The sequence below is a fragment of the Motacilla alba genome, chromosome 3 (assembly GCF_015832195.1).
Source record: "Motacilla alba alba isolate MOTALB_02 chromosome 3, Motacilla_alba_V1.0_pri, whole genome shotgun sequence".
Taxonomy (NCBI): Eukaryota; Metazoa; Chordata; class Aves; order Passeriformes; family Motacillidae; genus Motacilla; species Motacilla alba.
In genome coordinates this window covers 35,400,987-35,419,283 of record NC_052018.1, presented here as the reverse complement: position 1 = coordinate 35,419,283, position 18,297 = coordinate 35,400,987, and the positions used below count along the sequence as shown (strand labels likewise).

Sequence of the window (18,297 nt, the reverse complement as noted above, 5' to 3'; positions counted from 1 at the left end):
TGTCGGTCCATCCATCCTTGATAACATCAACACATTTCTTTTCCATGCTCATCTGATGTGATTTGTGATCAAGGATTTTTGCCAAACAAGTCCCGTGTTCTCTCCATATATTGTGGACAGTGTCTGTGTACCCTCTCATTCACCTGTGTTTGTTCTGAATTTGTCACTTCCTGTGAAGAGATTCCCATCCTTGTTTGTTACTTTATACTTGTCTAGTTCAGTGATTGCTTTTTATTCACGTGGTGTAATCTTTGGGCTCTGTGTTGGGGCTGGAAGGGTTGGTTCCTTGCTGCCAGGTTGAGTTCTGGCTGCCTACCACTCACTACAGGCACAGGTGAATGCTGCTTTCACCTGCAGCATGCTCAGTGTGGAGAAGAACTGCTTTGAGACTGGAGTTCTCCTATCAAATCACTGACCTTGTGCAAATCAAGGTTTTTGCTCAAACTCTTGAGAATTGCACTAGTTTCCAGAGGAATGATGAAATTCCCTTCAAGGTTAAGCCAGAGGTCTGAAATACCAGCCTTCCAGAAAAGCTAGTTTTGTCTGATGGAGGTCTGTGTTTTCTAGCCCAGTGTTGAAGCACTTGAACAAGATTCAGGTGAGGTCCCCTATGAGAAACAGCTCAGTTCAGCACAGTAACATGTAGTAGAAGTTGTTCAAGAATGGAGTAAAATTGTTCAAATAGGGATTTAGACTACCAGCAGCCAAGCAACCTTGTCATTGCATAGACAAGATAATTAAGATAGATGGTGCCAGTATGCTTTGGAGCTGATGATTAGATGAGATAGAAAAAGCAAAAAAATTGGAAAAAACAGTGGGTTATTTACGCAACTTTAGTCGTGTACACAGTCTGTGTATGATTATAAACAGGAAGGTTATTAGTAACATGCATGTGCATGCTTGGAGGCAGCAGCTGGTGTTGTCTGCATGGTTTCATGGATGATGAAAACGCTTTACCTGCTGATTGCTGCAGTTCTCTTTGTAATCCCTTCCAGAAGTAAATAGTTTCTTATTTTGAAGGAAAAAGAAACAGGATTTTTTGTCCTCCAAAGTACTAGTTGTACATCTAATAACAGTCTATAAATTTGTTTTGAATGTTTGATTCTGAAGTTCACTGTATTGATTTTTAACTTGTCTTTCAACTGTATATATTAAATCACCATAAGGAACCTCAGCCTGATTCTATATTCAACTGAAACATTTTTCTTTCCAAAATTGCCAGCATTTCTATGCAAGAAATAATCTTCAGTGTCAGGACTTGTGTAAGGGCATAAGAATAATTAAAAAATCTGTTCTCTCAGTGAGGAGTGTGCTTGCTGCCCAAGTATTTGTGTATTTTTTAGTCCCCTACCTGGTTTGTTGGCTTTTGGACGCTTTGTCATAAGTGGCAAGACTTTAAAAACTCTTCATCTTTCTGTCAGACTGGCTCTTCAAGCCAGGATTCCTCAGTTGCATCTGTTTTCTCTCATGCTTAGTCTTGCTTCTTGCACGTTCCTTTTATCTGTCTCTACTGCTTAAAAACTGAGATCTATCTTGAGTGATATGTGCTTGTAAAATTCCATTTTAAAAAAACATCTACACTTGGTAGAAGGATAAATATTTAAATACAAGTACAAGGAAAAGGACAAAGTTAACGACCTACTTGATGTGCATGCCTGTAGCAATACCCCAATTTCTGCTGTCAAAACAAAGTTGTTTTACCTAGCTAATTGTTTATTCTGTGTCATGAATTACTAAGATACTATTTTAAGAGTTTACTCATGGTTAAGCATATGGGAATCTTGTGTCTCTTAAAAAGTGTAATCAAGAAAATTTGCTGGTTGGTCAGAGACCAGATATACCATAAATGAATTTTAAATAAGTGGAACTGTAAACATGTTGGATACCTGTTTATAGAGTTGTTTCTCTTATCTGCAAATGGTGTGCAATGGCCTAATGAGCAGCTGTGCAATAATATGTCTTGTGTTGTGAACTGTGGCTTCTGTAATCCTAGGACCACGCAAAAGAGAGGAGAATCATTTGGAATCAGCAAAATAGGGAACAAAATAAAAGGTGTTTTCAAGAGTTCTGCAATGGAAGGAGCTATGTTGCCTAACTATAACTTAAATGAAGGAGAAGATGATTTTGTGAGTAAAGCCATTAAATTTTACTTGAAGTCTTTGATTTTTTTTTCTCCTTTGCTCATTTCTGAGCAAAGAAATTTCATTATTCATTAAATAATTCATTTAATCAATAGTTCATTTTCATTAAATTTCTGCTTTCTTCACTGCACAGTTTTCATGTGCTGCCTTCTGATTAAGTTGCCTTATCATCCCTGTATTCATTCACAAGCCAAGGTCACATCCCCAGTTTCTGTGCTTTTGAGCTTTTTGTTTTCATACAGAGAAATACCAAAAGTAGCAGTGTCAGGTATTTTTATGAGCAATGGCTTTTTCTCGAATTCTGGGTAGTAAGGCATGCACAAGACTGTGTGCATGGCTCTTTGTCTGCATCCTGCCACAAGACCTTAAAACCATTAATAACATAGTGTAGAAATTGCTGTCAGGTTGGTCTGTGATGCAGCATTCTCTCTGTAGATCAGGAGCCAGTAGCCCTTTCTCATTTGTCTTGGATGTCTCCCTGAGTTAATGTTTTTCTTCCATGCTAAACAGTCATGAATAGAGCCAATGGTAGAATTTACTGCATGGGATGTTGCTACCTGAACCACAGCTGGGGGACAAATGGGAAATTTGAAAAGGGGAAGAGGAGGGAATTGGTTTGAAGCAGAGGTAAACTGTACCAATTAAAATAGAACTGGAGATCTCTATTTGAATCCTTACAGATTGAAGAAGGTGTTATGGTGATGGAAGATGATTCTCCTGAGGAGGCTGTTACCACCCCAAATACACCCCGCAACCTTGCTGCGTGGAAAATCAGCATCCCATACGTTGATTTTTTTGATGATCCCTCCTTGGAAAGAAAAGATAGAAAGGAGAGAATTCCTGTATTCTGCATTGATGTAGAGAGAAATGATAGAAGGGCAGGTATGCAATGTTGCAGATCCATAAAGTGTCATTTGAAAGTGAACAGAATATTCTAGTGTGCTGTATTCTATTGGCTCTTGCAAGTGTGTTTTGTGTATGTGTTCTTTTGATTTCAAAATAATGGCTTGAAAGTTCTGAGGAAATGAGTTTGAGAGATAAATGATCACATTAGCATTTGCAAGTTGAGAACTGACTCCTCAGCATGAATCAGTTCTATTTAGACTTCATGCCAAAGATTGGAATGTTCTCTTTCCAAAAATACTTACCTTAAAATTCATATTAATAAACACCTCTCTTTTTTTTTTCACCCACTCTGAACTTTGGAATAATGAACAAGTATTTTTTTATATAACCTTAAAATTAGTTCTTAGGAAATGCAAATGTTTTGCTTATTAGGAACCATTGTGGTGTGCAGTTAGTTTACCAGTATCTGGATAGCAGTACATCCATATGGAGTGGGTGGAAATAGCATCACCTTAAGGCTGCTGGGATTTGTCTGTCTTAGTGAGACTAACGCTTCCACAATAAGCAGAAAGTATTTAAGTGATATCTTTATAAAGTGATATCTTTAGTGATAGGATTAAGAATCATCAGCATTCAAGTTGGTGGCGCAGAGGACTGTATTCAACAAGTACTAGTTCTGTAAATTGTTTGGTTCAAGGTTGGAAAATAGATCTGATGTAGTCAGCCACCATAAATGTTAAAGTTATGCAGAACTCCATTGTTTAGATTGTAGTGATCCCATAAATGATTATTTCCTTGCTAGTACTGTATCTGTCTACCAGTTATGCATTTTACTGTAACATTAAAAGTACCTTGAGGTTTATGTTGCTACAACAGGGGGCTACTGTCATTGAGGCTTTTCTTGTGATAATCAGCATATGGTTGCTGTTGCTAATTTGTCTTCCAGGTGCCATAAAACCTGGTTTACTTTTAACTTTTTTTTTTCTCCAGTTGGACATGAACCTGAACACTGGTCTGTCTACCGGAGGTATCTTGAATTCTATGTGCTTGAATCAAAACTTACAGAATTTCATGGTATGTTCTCCGTCATTTGGAAAGCCATTTTCCCCCTGCTGATCATTCTTTACTAAGATTAAATTTAAGATAATAAAATCAGTGTTTACTGCACTACAAGAATAATTTAAACACCTTGATATCTTTACTAGGTACATTTCCTGATGCTCAGCTTCCCTCAAAGAGAATCATTGGCCCCAAGAACTATGAGTTCTTAAAATCCAAGAGAGAGGAGTTTCAGGAATATCTGCAGGTATCACACCAACATTTGGAGCAAAGGATATTCTAAAACTAATGGTATAAAACTAGTAAAAGAATATATGGGCGTTTTTTTGTTTGTTTCCAAATAACTTTACAGAAAGGATTCAAGTGGGCAATGTTTAAGTTTCACATGACTGAAAACAGAAATCTCCTGCAAATGACCATATCTGTGACAGTATAATACTCTTTGAATATCTTTTTGCTATACAGAAATGGATTTTTAAAGGTTAGATTTAAAGTACTTATACCTCCTTTGTTTCTTTTGTTTCAAAGAAACTTCTGCAACATCCAGAACTAAGTAACAGCCAGCTTTTAGCTGACTTCCTATCCCCTAACGGAGGAGAGACTCAGTTTCTTGATAAAATGTTGCCTGATGTGAATCTTGGTATGTAATATGCTACTTGTTTATGCTGACAAATAGGAATGCTGTGGATGCTGTGATTGAATTCTGTATGATGTGTATGATGTATGATTCTGTTGATGCTGTGATTGACTGCAGTAATGAATAGATAACTCTTGTGGATGTACAAAATAAGAGCTCTGCTCCTTCACAGCCCCTAAAATTATAGCTCAGCAAGAAAGATATGCTGATACTTCTTCCTTGAAGAAAAAAGACATTTTGAAGCTTTGGAAAATTGTTCAAGTGGCTTTTGAATTTTTGTGTCAGCAAGCCAGATAAGGTTTCTCTTAATAAATTGCATAGTTCAAGAAAATTTACAGTATTGTCACAAGTCAAATCTGCATGTGTCTGTCATTGTTTGCAGATGAGATGGTGTGAACACTTACAAAACTACCATTGGATTTTAATTGATTAAACTCCTCTTATATTTTATTCTGAAAACTCCAGTATTTGATATTTCTGGTATTAGCTGGTGTTAAGATCTTTTCTAACATGAGCTACTTAATAGAATCTCTGTGTGTGATACAGGCAGGTCAAGTGGAAATTGAGAGGTTCTAATGTCTAATGACAGTAGTTCATAATAAATCAAAAAAGTCGACTGTAGTGTGACTTGGCTGCAGTGTAGCTGTCTCAGAATAGCGAGCCTGGGCTGGTCAGGTCAACCTCATGGCCATTCTGTCTCCATGTCTTGTGCCACTTGTAGCTGTGGTCCCAGAGAGCCGTGTCCAAGCTGCGCCGCCGCATTTCTGCGGCTCGCGGTCACGGTGTGGTCCTGCTGGGGCAGCCCTTCTCCTGGTCTGCTTCATGAGTTGTTGAGGGAGATTTCTGTTCTCAGCCTCCAGTAAAAAGGTTTTTGGTTCTGTTGCAGGTCTCCCTTCTAGATCCAACTGTACATCCTTACAAAAGCTTATAATTGTGGTGTTTACTGTAATGCATTTCCTATCTGAGACCCTGCTTCACTTCCATAAATTATAACATTATAGCATTGTAGAATTAATAGCATCATAATAAGTCTTGGCATTTTGGTAGGGCTTTTTGTGAGGATGAGAGTTTTTATTATTATCATTTGATCATTGTACATACTTTCCAGTGTAAATTCCAAATTTAATGACATGTAGATAAGAAAAATATGACTGTGACTGTAGTGCTTAAAATAAAACTAGTCCTTGACACTTTCATTTTTTGGCATTCAAAGTTACTGTGCATATCCTGATAGCCTTATCAGGACTCAAGAGCTGATCTTTAAGGCCACAGCTGTAACCTGTCTAGTTTAGAAAATTCTACTCACCGGGGTTTTTGAGGCTGGTTCACCACAGAATCTCTCCAGACTTTCTGATTTTTCCACAGGAAGAGGAGAATCTGAGTTATCTTGATTTCTTTTGTGATAAGTGATTATGATTCTATGAGTAAACTAAGTACAAGGAATTTTGCCTGTACTGGTGTTGAAGCAGTACTATTGTCACAGTGTTAGAGCAATTTATGGTTAAACTCTAGAAGAGTTAAGAGGTAGAACTACAGTACTTTATTGAGGGGTTTTTAAAAAGTATTCAGATTAATAATCTGTATATTTCTAAGTATATTTTCTTGAAGAGCAGTAATCACTAGGTTACAAGCTGGTTATGTGCAAGACTGTTTTCATAGGGTTTTGTGCCAATCAAAAAAAAAAAAAAACAAAACCAAGCAGGTTTTTAAAAATGAATGTATTTTTAAATGACTACTAGACAATGACTACATAAAATCTAGCAGAGTGAAATGTCTTTCAAATCAGACAGTGATAACAGAAAATGTTTCTTTCTTTCTTTCTTTCTAATTGTAGGTAAAATCATAAAATCTGTTCCAGGAAAGCTGATGAAAGAGGTGAGTAAGTCTTTCAGGTTGCCAATATCTTAACTTCATTAGCTAATTTTATGAGATTAGTGAGTTACAGGCTAATCAAAACTTTGTTTGAAAATTCTGGTTTTTTTGTTCTTTTCACTTTCCTATAATTATGCAAGTCACAAGTCACTCATATATTTTTTCAGAAAGGTCAACATTTGGAGCCATTCATCATGAATTTTATCAACTCCTGTGAATCTCCCAAGCCTAAACCGAGCAGACCTGAACTTACCATTCTGAGTCCCACTTCTGAAAATAACAAGAAGGTACAATAAGTCTTGTTCCTTTCCCATTTTACAGAAGTGGGGAAAACTGACCATATATTTTCTTTCATACTAGGGAGCTGTCTTAGAGCTCATTAACTAAAATTATTTCTGATGATGCCAAGCTGGAAAATGCTGTCTAGGAATGCAGACAGTGAGGGTGTTCAGTCCAAAGGCCAGACCACAGGTAGACTGGAGTTACACACTTTCCTACTCCCCAGATATGTGTGGCATAGACTTGAGCCGTTCAGTTCAGCATTTTCGCTTCTGTTGTGAGATATGGCATCTTTGTGCAGATGTGTAGCCTTCCAGTTCCCGAGGGAAGCCTGTAAGAAAGATTTAAGAGCATTTAGTGACAGGACAAGGGGAAATGGAACTGAGAGTAGTGTAGGAAGTAGGAAGTATTTAGTGCCAGACTGGATGGAGCTCTGGGCAGCGTGGTCTAGTGGAAGGTGTCCCTGCCCCTGGCAGAGGGTTGGGACTAGATGATATTTGAGGTCCTTTCCAAGCCAGTCCATTCTGTAATTCTGTGCAGTAACTGCTGTGCAGCAGCAAGGCACCTCACTTCTGGTGAAGGAGGTGTGTGCCAAACGTCTGTTCCAGGAAAGTGTGAGCTGCCTGCATGGAGTCCCTGTGAGGATCTGGTAGGCAGCCAAAGAGATGAAAAGTTAGCGCTTCCCGAGTGCCCATTTGGGAGAAGAGCATGTTATCTCAGAGCAAGAGTTCCTAAGTTTTTTGGTAAATGGTGCTCAGTTTCCTGCTTTTGCTTGTATTGCCACCGTGCTCTCATGCGTCTTTTCGGACACAGGTCTGTTTATTTTAGTTTCAGCATGTTCACAGCATGACCGTGCTGAGATTACAATGCATGTTCCCCAGTGCTTGTGCTGCCATGAGTGGGGTTCCTGCAGGCTTCCTCTTCCTCAGGAGGCTGAATAAGAAATGCCTGAAGGTCTGTCTGGGCAGGCCCAGTTGGAAATGTTCCTAATGCTCTGACAGTTCTTCTGCATGCTCCTTCCTTTTGAATGTTCCTGGGGTGTGTGTATGTTTGTGTGGTCTAAATATTGGTGGAAAGACTTTTATTTAAAAATGCACTATGAAAATGGGTAGTCAACTCCAATATAACCAGGAGCAATTACATTTCATTCTGTATCAGATCCACTAGAAATAAGAGTTACCAACCTGCCTAGTTAAAAAAAAAACAAATGAACAAAAAAACCTCTGCTTCCCCCTCCTAGGGGCACTAGCAGGATTTCTGGCCATGTTTTGGTTCTGAAGGTCTGTAAACAGCTTGATCATCTTCTGAACATACTTTTGTCAGACTTGCTATAATAGGTCAGGACTTCTCAGCTGATGCAGACTTTGCAAAATATGCCAGTAAAGGCGTTCTTCTGCTGGCTTGTGATGGCCTGCCAACAGCAATAAAAGCTGTTTTTGGAACACCAGCAGTATAACAAATGTTTTGAGTAGTTACTTGGAGGAAGACGTGGTTAGTTACACTGACTGATATGATTCAGAGACTACATAAAATCTTTCTTCTTATTCTTTTGGTATCCTCTGTACTTTTTTAAATGAGCAGGAAGAACAGGAGAGAGGTTTATGCCTCTGGCTGTAGATATTGCTCATAGTCATGGCATTGTTTTTGTACAGTTGACACCTGTGCTGGAATGTATGGGTGTATGTTTGCATATGCACTCACCATTGGGTAACTTTTTTTTTTTTTTTCTGTGAGGCACTTTATATGAGCATTCATGCTTCCTTTGCTTGCTTTTCCCAATAAGGCATGGTAGCCTCTTGTACAAGAGTTTACTTTGGTCTTTTTTCATAGTACAGGCCTTTTATCTTTCACTTACTTCAAGAGCTTGACTGCCATTATTAATCAATACTAATTCATGGAATTTCCTCGTTGTAAGCCTTTTAAGAATATTTCATGGTTATAATCATAATTACTGTTTAATCTTAAAGATACAAATAATGATAGCATTGAGGTTTGTGGTGTTAGTCTCAAATATTAGTATGCACAGAAACATCTAAAGCAAAATCCTGTGCTTGTCTGAATTGTGAGTATCATCTCAACTTCTGTGCTAGATAACCAGTTGTGTGTTTTTCACTTGAATTTCTTCCCAGCCAAGATACTGGAGAGTGTAAAACATGGAAGTAGAGGTCTAATGCCACTTTGTATTATGGCTGCTGCAGTGCATTGTAGATTGCGTTCTGAAATGCTTTCAAAGTGTGCCTCTGATCAAGGAACCATTACTGTTTAAGGTGCAACACAGATCATCTGTGTATGTAGGTACAGTCAGCATTCAGAAGATGCTGCTTCTGGTTTGGGGTGAAAGAGGAAATAGCACTTGAAAGTCAAGAAGCTTTGGCCTAAGCTGGCCTTCATGTTTGGTTTTTTTACAGGTTACCTACCAGATTGCTGTTAATGATTTAGTTTGGCCTCCAGACACTGAACCTATGTCTGCATTGCACAATGGGCTGATTTGAGTTGGCTCAGTATGTATCACCTTGGTCAGGTCGTGAGGTGTCTCTAAAAAATACAGGAGGCTCTTGTTTAAGTTACAATACTACAGCTAGGGTTTTTCTGCTGTTCTGGTTTCAGTATTATAGAGGATGTAGACTTCAGTTTATATGGAGTTGTTTAAGCAACCTACCAGGGATGCTTCCATAAAGTTGGTGTGAATAGTTATGTGTTATTTTTAGGTTGTTACATTCCTGGACGCCAGTCATCCACCAGTGCATTGGCCATATTTGCCCTTCTATGTAATTTATGTAATAAGTTGGTGTTGTTTAGTTTGAGTGAACCTTGTGAAGGTAATACCAGCAGCTCAGCACTTAACAAAAGAGGGCCTGAAGGATTGCAGGTCAAAAACCTGACTCTTGCCAGATGTCCTGATGTAATTTTTTCTAAGAGTGCAAAGCATTCTGTTTAGAGACTTGTGTGATGTTGTGATTTGCATAGTTTTGGCTTTTATTTATTTTGGGGAGAATTGCAGTACAGAAAGTGAACCATATATAAGCAAATTACTTCCTGTTCCTTGGAGCTAACGTTATTTTGGGAGTGGTAAAAAAACCTCTCTGAGTGGCAATCACCTCAGCCTAGGCAATTCTATGATTATGTTACATTTGCTTCTAGTTCTAGGATTTTTTTTAGAACTCTGGCATGAACTTTCTTTTCATAATGCAGAGTATCTTGTATAAATCCTATTTTATATCTAGATTAACTGTTTTGAGGGTAAGTTAATTTAAAACTGTTAGTAGGGATTGCTAGATATTAAACATGGAAAGCATCAGGATTTAGATCCTGATTTTTCCTTTCCCTCTCTTAGGATTCACAGACTTGGGGGCAGGGGAGGCAAGGACTGCTACCTAGGTGGTTTGGGACCCTTTTTGCTGTGCAGGGAAGAGCCTCTTGGAGTTTTGCAAGAATTAGAGTATCTTTTCAGAAAGAACCAAAGGCAAGGAAATAAAGGGATCAGGGAGGAAGATGATGACATAAGAGAATAGAAGGCTAAAGGAATATAATTTAGAAATGAGATAAATGGAAAGAAACCTAAATGTTAGTTCATGAAGATTTTACTATAAATAGTTAAACTGTCAGGGGAAGAAGATATTTCTCTATCTAAAAAACTTGTATATTTTGTCTGGAAACCATTGTATTTATTTCAAACTGTAAGCCGATAGGAACTTTTAGGAATACTTTTGATGTTGTAGGCTTCCCTTGTGATTTAAGGCAGACAAACTGTATTGTTTCAGCCCCTCATTTCCAGAGCAGGATGCATCAGGGAAATCGGAGCCTATGACAAAAATCTAGATGCATACAATCATACAATTGTTTAGATTGGAAGAAGGTAGTGGGAGCAGAAAAGCTCATAAATTAATGTCCCAGTGCTGATTTGTTGTGAACCCAGGTATTTTGGTTGTTGTGTATGTTCTGGGCAGCATGTGATGTGCTCTTTATTGGAAAGTGAAGGATTTGAAAAAGCAAAACTAGAAACAATGAAACAAATCAACGCCCGTGGTCAGTTGTTTTAAAGCTCTAGAAAAAAGCTGCATCTATAAAAAGAAACCAATCCAAAGAACTGGTGGCTATCCTTTTGCCTTTGGATGCCGTGGTTTCAGTCTTATGTTTCTGTTTTTAGCTTTTTAATGATTTATTCAAGAATAATGCAAACCGGTCTGAGAATACAGAAAGACGACAAAATCAGAACTACTTCCTGGAAATGATGACTGTTGAAGGAGTCTATGACTACTTAATGTATGTTGGTAAGAAGTGATTCATCTTAATTATTCATATACTTCATGAAAAATATGAAGTTCACAGTCTTTGGTAAGAAATGAAATCCTATTGTAGCAGTCATATATAACTCAAAACTTTGAAGCTAGTATACAACTTAGTGACATGGTCATTCCTTAGAAGACTTTATTGTGGTGCTAAAATGTCATTTATCATTCATCATTGCTTAGTTTCTTTGTTATGTCTCCATCTTTCTGCATCTCAGTAGTATGAGTTTATGAGAGTAGGGCCTATCCCTTTTCTCAGGTCTGCCTAGGCTGCTGGTAGACTCTGGGAATTGGAATTGTTAAATTAATAGAAATAGCTAAAGGAAGTATTTGATAAGCACTGTGGAGAATACTGATATTTTCAGTGCTGCACTAACAAAACTGAAATATTCTTTTCTTGATTGCAATCTTTTTATTTTTTTCTTTTGAATAAATGATTCTTTTATCATGAATAGTAGGAGACCCTCATATATGTTACTACCCATAGATGTTGCTGTGACTTTGCAGGTAGGGTAGTTTTCCGCATTCCTGACTGGCTGCATCATCTCTTGATGGGAGGAAGAATTCTCTTCAAAAACACATTGGAACTGTACACAGACTATTACTTGCATAACAAGTTAGAACAGCTATTTGAGGAGCACCGGTTGGTTTCTCTGATAACACTGCTGAGAGGTCAGTAATAGTTACATCTTTGATGAAAAAATACTGCTTTAGTCTGGTGTTTGAAATCCCTTCAGTGAAGTTTCTGAGTGCTAAACTTTGAAATGCTGACTAACACCAGCAGAGTATTAAAAATCAAGTGGCCCTGGACTAACTTCAAAGCTTGTTTTGGAAAGATGTTGAGCCACCTATGTTGTCTGTCAGTGATGATTACAGAAAGTATTATGAATAGTAATTTGCTTGGGCGTGCAAAGAACAAGAAAAACAGAATAAATTGGTTTAGAGTATCAATGCAAATGTTTCATGAAGTTGTCGAGTTACTTCACTTGTGTACTACATCAGTCTTTTATTCTTAATTTTTTGGTTGCCTTTGTTGTGGCCGGCTCTTGGGAGGGCTTGAGTGTTCCTGACCTTTAAATAAGGGAAGAGGAGAGTGACTTAAAAAAAATTTTAAGTTACCTCACAACTGTAGAGTATTACATGACTGGAGTCTGATCCAAACAATGCATCTGGCCAAAACTCTGGAGTCAGGACAGCTCTGTCCTTATCAAACCAAAAATGAAGCTTGTGAAAGGCAAAAAATGAGTGCAGTAAGACTTTCAGAGCCTAAAACCAAAACTGAGCACCTGTTATTTCAGATGAATAGCAATACTTGCTTTCTCATTCATAGGTAAATGTGAAGTTTTTAACTGCTCCAGACAATGTTTTAGCACAAGCTGTAAATACTGCTTATAGTTTTGAAAGCATAAGGGAGATTGTGATTAAGGAGATCTTAACTAACCTAAAATGGAATTGATCCAATCTTTAAAGAGAATTCCTTAAACTTTGAAATTAATGGAGACAATTGTGAAAAGGTGATTGTCCTTCAAACAGGAGGGATATTCTGGATTTGATCGGGCTAATGTAAGCAAAAAGTATGATGTGACAAGACTAGAATTCCCTTCTAAACAACACAATACAGAGAAGAAGTTCCGTTTTGAAGCCACAATCCTGAACACATTTCTATGTCAGTGATGTGTAGCTGCCTAAAGATACATTTTTTTCAACCTGTCTTCTCTGCAGATGCTGTGTTCTGTGAGAACACTGAACCTCGCTCTCTCCAGGATAAACAGAAACGAGCAAAGCAGACTTTTGAAGAAATGATGAGATACATTCCAGGTTCTGTATTCCATGACTGCCTGTATGAGTGTGTTTAATTGATCAAGCACATATTTTACCCAAATACAGTCACACTGTCTTTCCAAATCAAATAATACTTGGGCTGCTGAGATTTGAGTTGACTGGAATACCAGGTGTCAAAACCCAACAGTTCAGTTTTGTCATTTAAGGGTTGCTAACTAAGGTTGTAGCATAGTGATTAATAAAGACATGGTGATGGAAATAAAGAGCTTTACACATGTACTTAATACCCTGATTTTTCATCTTTTGAATGCTCCTGTGGTTTGTATTTTATCCAGATAAAAACTGTGTTAAAAAAGGCACATCATTAAGCTAGAAGGTACATCTGAGTTCTCTTTGCACTGTATAAACTAGGAAAGAGGGGCCCATTTAATTGAAAGTAATATTTAAAAATCCACTTGTGGTTTATTAAACAGTGCATTTGAAGAAAACAATATTACAAATATTACAAAAAGTGTACAAATTATTTAGGTGTGGAGCCCTGAAGGAAAGGGAGGAGAAAAGGATGAACCCAAAAGTGTGGAGGTTTTTTCCATTTACCATTTGAGACAAAAAAAAAAAAATTGAACTGTAATTTAAACTTTTTTTTTTTCTTGTTAATTAATCAAGTTCTATAACTGCATCATAAAGCTGCTTTGCAGTACTTCCTCATGATTTGTGTATTTCTTTCTGGAATTTGGTCTAGATTTAATAGGCAAGTGCATTGGAGAAGAGGCTAAATACGAAGGCATCAGGCTTCTGTTTGATGGACTGCAGCAGCCAGTGCTCAACAAACAGGTAACCCATAACGTGTGACAAACTTGCCTTCTGGCACAGGATTTCCTAAAATGAATGTTTGATATAGCAGAGGAGTGGGCTCTTACTCAGAATTAAGAATAAAAAGCAGTAGTTTTGCCTTGGAGTGTCCTTAATTTTCTGTATTTTCTTTTAGTTAACTTATGTTCTGCTGGATATTGGGATTCAAGAGCTCTTTCCAGAGCTGAGTAAGGTATGTGCTAACTCCAGTCGAGTACTGCAGAATTCTTCAAGCTGCTACTGAGTCTGCTCACTGGTGCATTTTTGCTGTTGTTATTATTAATACTGATTCTTAATTTTGAGGGAAATTATGTGTTTTCCAGTATGTTGAAATAATTGAAATCTGGATTACTTACATTTTGGCTAATTAGCTCTTTCCAAATCACCTCAAGCCCTGATTGTTTAGCATGCAGCAAGTTGCCTTTCAGGAGACTTGGACAGATCAACCAGCAGTTGGGATCTCTGTGCCTTTCTCTTTGATTGATTTGTCTCCACTCTATTTTATGCATTTTCAATTTAGGAAGGGAGTGCTGCATGCAAAGCTGCAGTATTTTTCTTGAGAATATCTGACAGGAGGATTTCTTACCTCTAGTTTGGTCACTGCAATGTTATCTTCAGCTACCCAGATAAAGGAGAAAGAATTTGCACAAGAGAAATGGCTGTTTAAATGTGTATCATTAGGTTTGGGATCTTTCTGATATTTGTTCTTGTGTATATCAAACCGTGACAGACTTTTACGTAGCAATTTTAGTTTGGTTTTCATGGCAAGCAGGAAATACCTGCCAGTTAGCTAGTAAAAAACAAAACCCCAAACAAATTTTAAAAACCCCCTAACAATAAATGTTCATTGCATGAACCCTGTGCCTGACAACTGCAGAGTGCCAGCAGCGATTTGTTTTGCATGACAAACGGAAACAAATACAACATATTGGAACAAGCCAGGACACTTGCATTGTTTTCAGTGAAATGAGGCTGGCTCAGCAAGTCTGACCTACTTTGTGCTTCAGCTGCTTGTAGCTGCCCTCCTCAAGCCTATGCTCAGACAGCTGACCAAGCAAACAAGGAAGTAGGCAGGGAACTTGAGTGCAGAAAAAAAAGACCTGACTTAGCCCTGCTACTTTACTCAGCTGAACTGGTTTTGTATCTCAGCAGCTAATTATATATATATTTATTGGAACACTGGTCTTTCTTCAGTTGATTGTGGAAAAAATGAGTGGCATTTAAGTAGTTTTTAAAGCACCGGTCAGGCCCGGAGGGTGGTGATCAATGGAATGAAGTCTAGTTGGAGGCAGGCCACTTACGACAGAGTTATCCAAGGGGTCAGTTGTGGCTCCAGTCCTGTTTAACATCTTCATTAATGATCTGGATGATGGGACAGTGCAAAGCCTGATGATGACAGAACTGGAGGAGTGACTGATACACCAGAGGGCCATGCTGCCTTCCAAAAGGACCTAAACAGGCTGGAGAAATAGACTGGCAGGAACCTCATGAGCTTCAAGAAAGGGAAGTGCAAAGTCCTGTTCCTGGGGAAGAACAGCCCCAGGTGCTAGGATGGGGCCAGCCAGCTGGAAAGTCACAAAGTTGAACAAAGGGCTGATGGTGTCCTGGGCTGCAAGAGGAGCAGTGTTGCCAGCAGGTCAAGGGAGGTGATGCTGCCCCTCTGCTCAGTAGTGGTGAGGCCCCACCTGGCGTGCTGTGTCTAGGTTTGGGCTTCCCAGTACAGGATAGGCATGGACATACTGGAATGAATCTGGTGGAGAGCCATGAGGATGATGAAGGAACTGGAGCATATTTCCTATGACAAGAGGCTAGAGAGCAGGGACTGTTCAGCCTAGAGAAGAAAGCTCAGAGGGTCATATGGATGTCTGTAAATACTGAGGGGATGGTACAAAGAAGACAGAACCAGTGGTGCCCACTAACAAGACCAGTGGCAACAGGCACAAACTGTTCAGAGGTTCCCTCTGAACATCAAGAAACACTTCTTCACTGTGAGGGTGACCAAGCACTGTTGCAGGGTGCCCAGGGGTGCTGTGGGATGCTCATCCTTGGAGATATTAAGAAGCTGTCTGGACATGGTCCTGAGCATCTCTAGGAGGCCCTGCTTGAAGGCTAGACCAGGTGACCTCCAGAGGCACCTTCCAACCCCAGCCATGCTGTGTTTTCATAGCTGACTCTATTTAATGGGGGAAAAATATTTTTTCTTCAAAACAAACCAAGAGAAACACTATTCAAGGTAAATCAAGATCATGTTTTCTATTTCCTAATCTATCCTTTTTTCCTGTTTAACCATGACACTGCCCAGCTGCTCTGCAGTGTTTCATAACCACCTGCTGAGGAGGGACCTCTAGTGCCACCTTTGCTCCTGGTGAAATGGCATGGGTGAGGGGTGGGCTCCCCCTGTCCCCTGTGACTGAAGCTGATGGGGACAGAGCAAGGGAATCTCTGGCCCTGATTTCAGTAGGGGAAGGGAAGAAAAATACTTCAGCTGGGAACATGAGCTATTTACTGAGAGCAATACAGAACAAAGTGCTGCATCTGTGATGTTTGGCAGTGGGACCTGGTTGTCAGTGTGTCAGTGTACCAGGACTGAGAGGGGAAATGCAAGGTGGAGAGGGTATGGGTGGAGAGATGGCGATGGTTTTCATCCAGAGCCCTAAAAACATTTTCCCAAAATCACTGCACTGTGAAGCCACTTGGAAAGGGAATTGTTTCTTCCTAACAACTGCAGTGGGGAAGTTTAAAAGTAATGACTGGTTCTTTCTTAGCTATGCATGCATGTATGTACTGGGGGGGAATCAATCCAATGCCTGTTCTCTCTGTTCAGCATCAACTGGTCCTTTTTGAGTTCTTGGCACTAAAACGTTTTTGTAGTTACAGTGAAGAATGGAAAAATGTTTCCGGCCGGTCAGCTTGTAAAGCTTGTCCCAGAGGTTTTGTTTTGAGCATTGCTCCTTTGGCAGGGAAAACAGTGATGGGAGAAATGGGAAGATTTTCCTTAGTGGGGATGTCAGCCTGCTTCCCACTCTTGAGATTGGTATCTTGAAGGCATTTCCTGCTGCACGTACCAGTGCGGATATACACTGGATCGCTCACTGTGTGCTGTGTTTGATGGCAGCATGTGTAAGTCAGCCAGCCCCAAGAGCTGAAAATCTCTGAGACAGTGTACAGCCAGTCCCTTGGGAGTCTGTCAGACAGGATACAAGGAAAAGGGACAGCTGAAAGGGAAAAAGCATTCTGGGCAGAGTAAGGAAAGAAATCCAGTTGAAAAAAATCTCTCTCCAGTACTATTTCCAGAGCAGAAAATTGCTGTGTTAGGAAAACTGTATTTAGCAGTTAGTAATGGAGGAGATGGGAACTTCTAGAGAAAGGTGTTTTCTTCTATTTTGAGAAATCATATTAAAACCCAGTACCCTTCCATTCTCTTAACTCTGGTGTCGAGTGGATGTTTTCAGATACCATTAATCATTGCAGCTCAGTTCAGTCATTTCTATGTAAATACACATTTTCAAACTTAATAAGTAAATTTTCCCCTTTCCTGTTTAACAGGGTCCAAAGGAAGCAAGCTCTGTGTCAAGTTGGATGTGAGTGGACACCCAGCAGGATCTGCTGTGCACTGTTGTAATGGACATGTGACATTTTAACATTGCCTTGTATATTTTGTTGTAAATAACTTAAATTTTAAGTTCAAAAAATACCTTTATGCAATAAAGATATTAAAATTTAATACCAATTGCAAGTAAATAAAATATTTGTACTTTTAATTTAAAATTTGTTTTAGCTATTACCAGTAAAAGTCTAATTAATTTCACCAAAATCTCTCAGTGAACGAAATTACAGGATGACATCAAAAAAGACAGCTGGGCAATCAGCCAACTTATGCTTTGCTAAAAGAGCAATTACTGGATGTCTTCCTGAAAGTATATGTAGAAAAATTGTTTGGGAAAAGTTGTAGAATGCTCCCATTAAGTTATTTTAAAGTGTCTTAACAAATCTTTTTTTTTTTTCAAACAAAGGTGTGTATGATTGAATCTATTGGATATAAATAGCTAATCTCAGAACTGTCTTTAGCCTTCATCTTTCTGTGAGCATGGAAAATCACATTTGTAATTCAGTCTTTTTAACACCTGACCTTCAAATCTAAAGCACTCTTAAAATAATAACGGATGTGAAAAGAAATTTTTCTGCAGTTTCTTATCTGGCTCTGTGGGTTTTTTCTGACATCCTCTTTACAGGCTTAAAAAAGAGGATGTGAGTGTGTTCACAGCATTTTATAAAAATTCATTCATATAAAAATATGTGGAAGATTTTTCTCTTTAAGTCTTTATTTGTTGGCCCAGCCTTTATAAAAGATGTTTTGAAAAGGACTTTTATGTGTGGGTTTATAACAAATTTTACTCAGAACAATAGAGATGTTTTAATAGGCATTCCTTAATTTTTCTTTTCAAGCACCCATTTTCTCCTTTTTTTACAAACAAACCAATTTACTGCAGCATTGCTGTTCTTTGTCAATATATCATCCATTTTACTGTTGCAAACCTTT

At 38.6% G+C, this 18,297-nt stretch overlaps 1 protein-coding gene across 5 annotated transcripts in view; it reads left to right on the top strand.

The window, feature by feature from the left end:
* The window catches only part of SNX14 (sorting nexin 14), a 45,630-nt gene extending 27,580 nt beyond the window's left edge, over positions 1-18,050 (top strand). For 2 of the 5 annotated variants that reach the window (XM_038130920.1, XM_038130918.1), the window contains 13 exons: positions 1,994-2,126; positions 2,822-3,023; positions 3,978-4,061; positions 4,193-4,293; positions 4,575-4,686; positions 6,518-6,558; positions 6,723-6,842; positions 10,982-11,105; positions 11,631-11,795; positions 12,846-12,941; positions 13,648-13,739; positions 13,894-13,950; positions 17,304-17,487. In XM_038130920.1, the coding sequence (XP_037986848.1) occupies positions 1,994-2,126; positions 2,822-3,023; positions 3,978-4,061; positions 4,193-4,293; positions 4,575-4,686; positions 6,518-6,558; positions 6,723-6,842; positions 10,982-11,105; positions 11,631-11,795; positions 12,846-12,941; positions 13,648-13,739; positions 13,894-13,950; positions 17,304-17,342 (1,366 nt within the window). In that variant the 3' untranslated portion in view covers positions 17,343-17,487. Of the gene's footprint in view, positions 1-1,993; positions 2,127-2,821; positions 3,024-3,977; positions 4,062-4,192; positions 4,294-4,574; positions 4,687-6,517; positions 6,559-6,722; positions 6,843-10,981; positions 11,106-11,630; positions 11,796-12,845; positions 12,942-13,647; positions 13,740-13,893; positions 13,951-17,303 lie in introns of those variants that run through there. The other 3 variants (XM_038130916.1, XM_038130919.1, XM_038130921.1) reach the window with 3 other exon arrangements.
* The last annotated feature ends 247 nt before the right edge of the window (positions 18,051-18,297 follow it).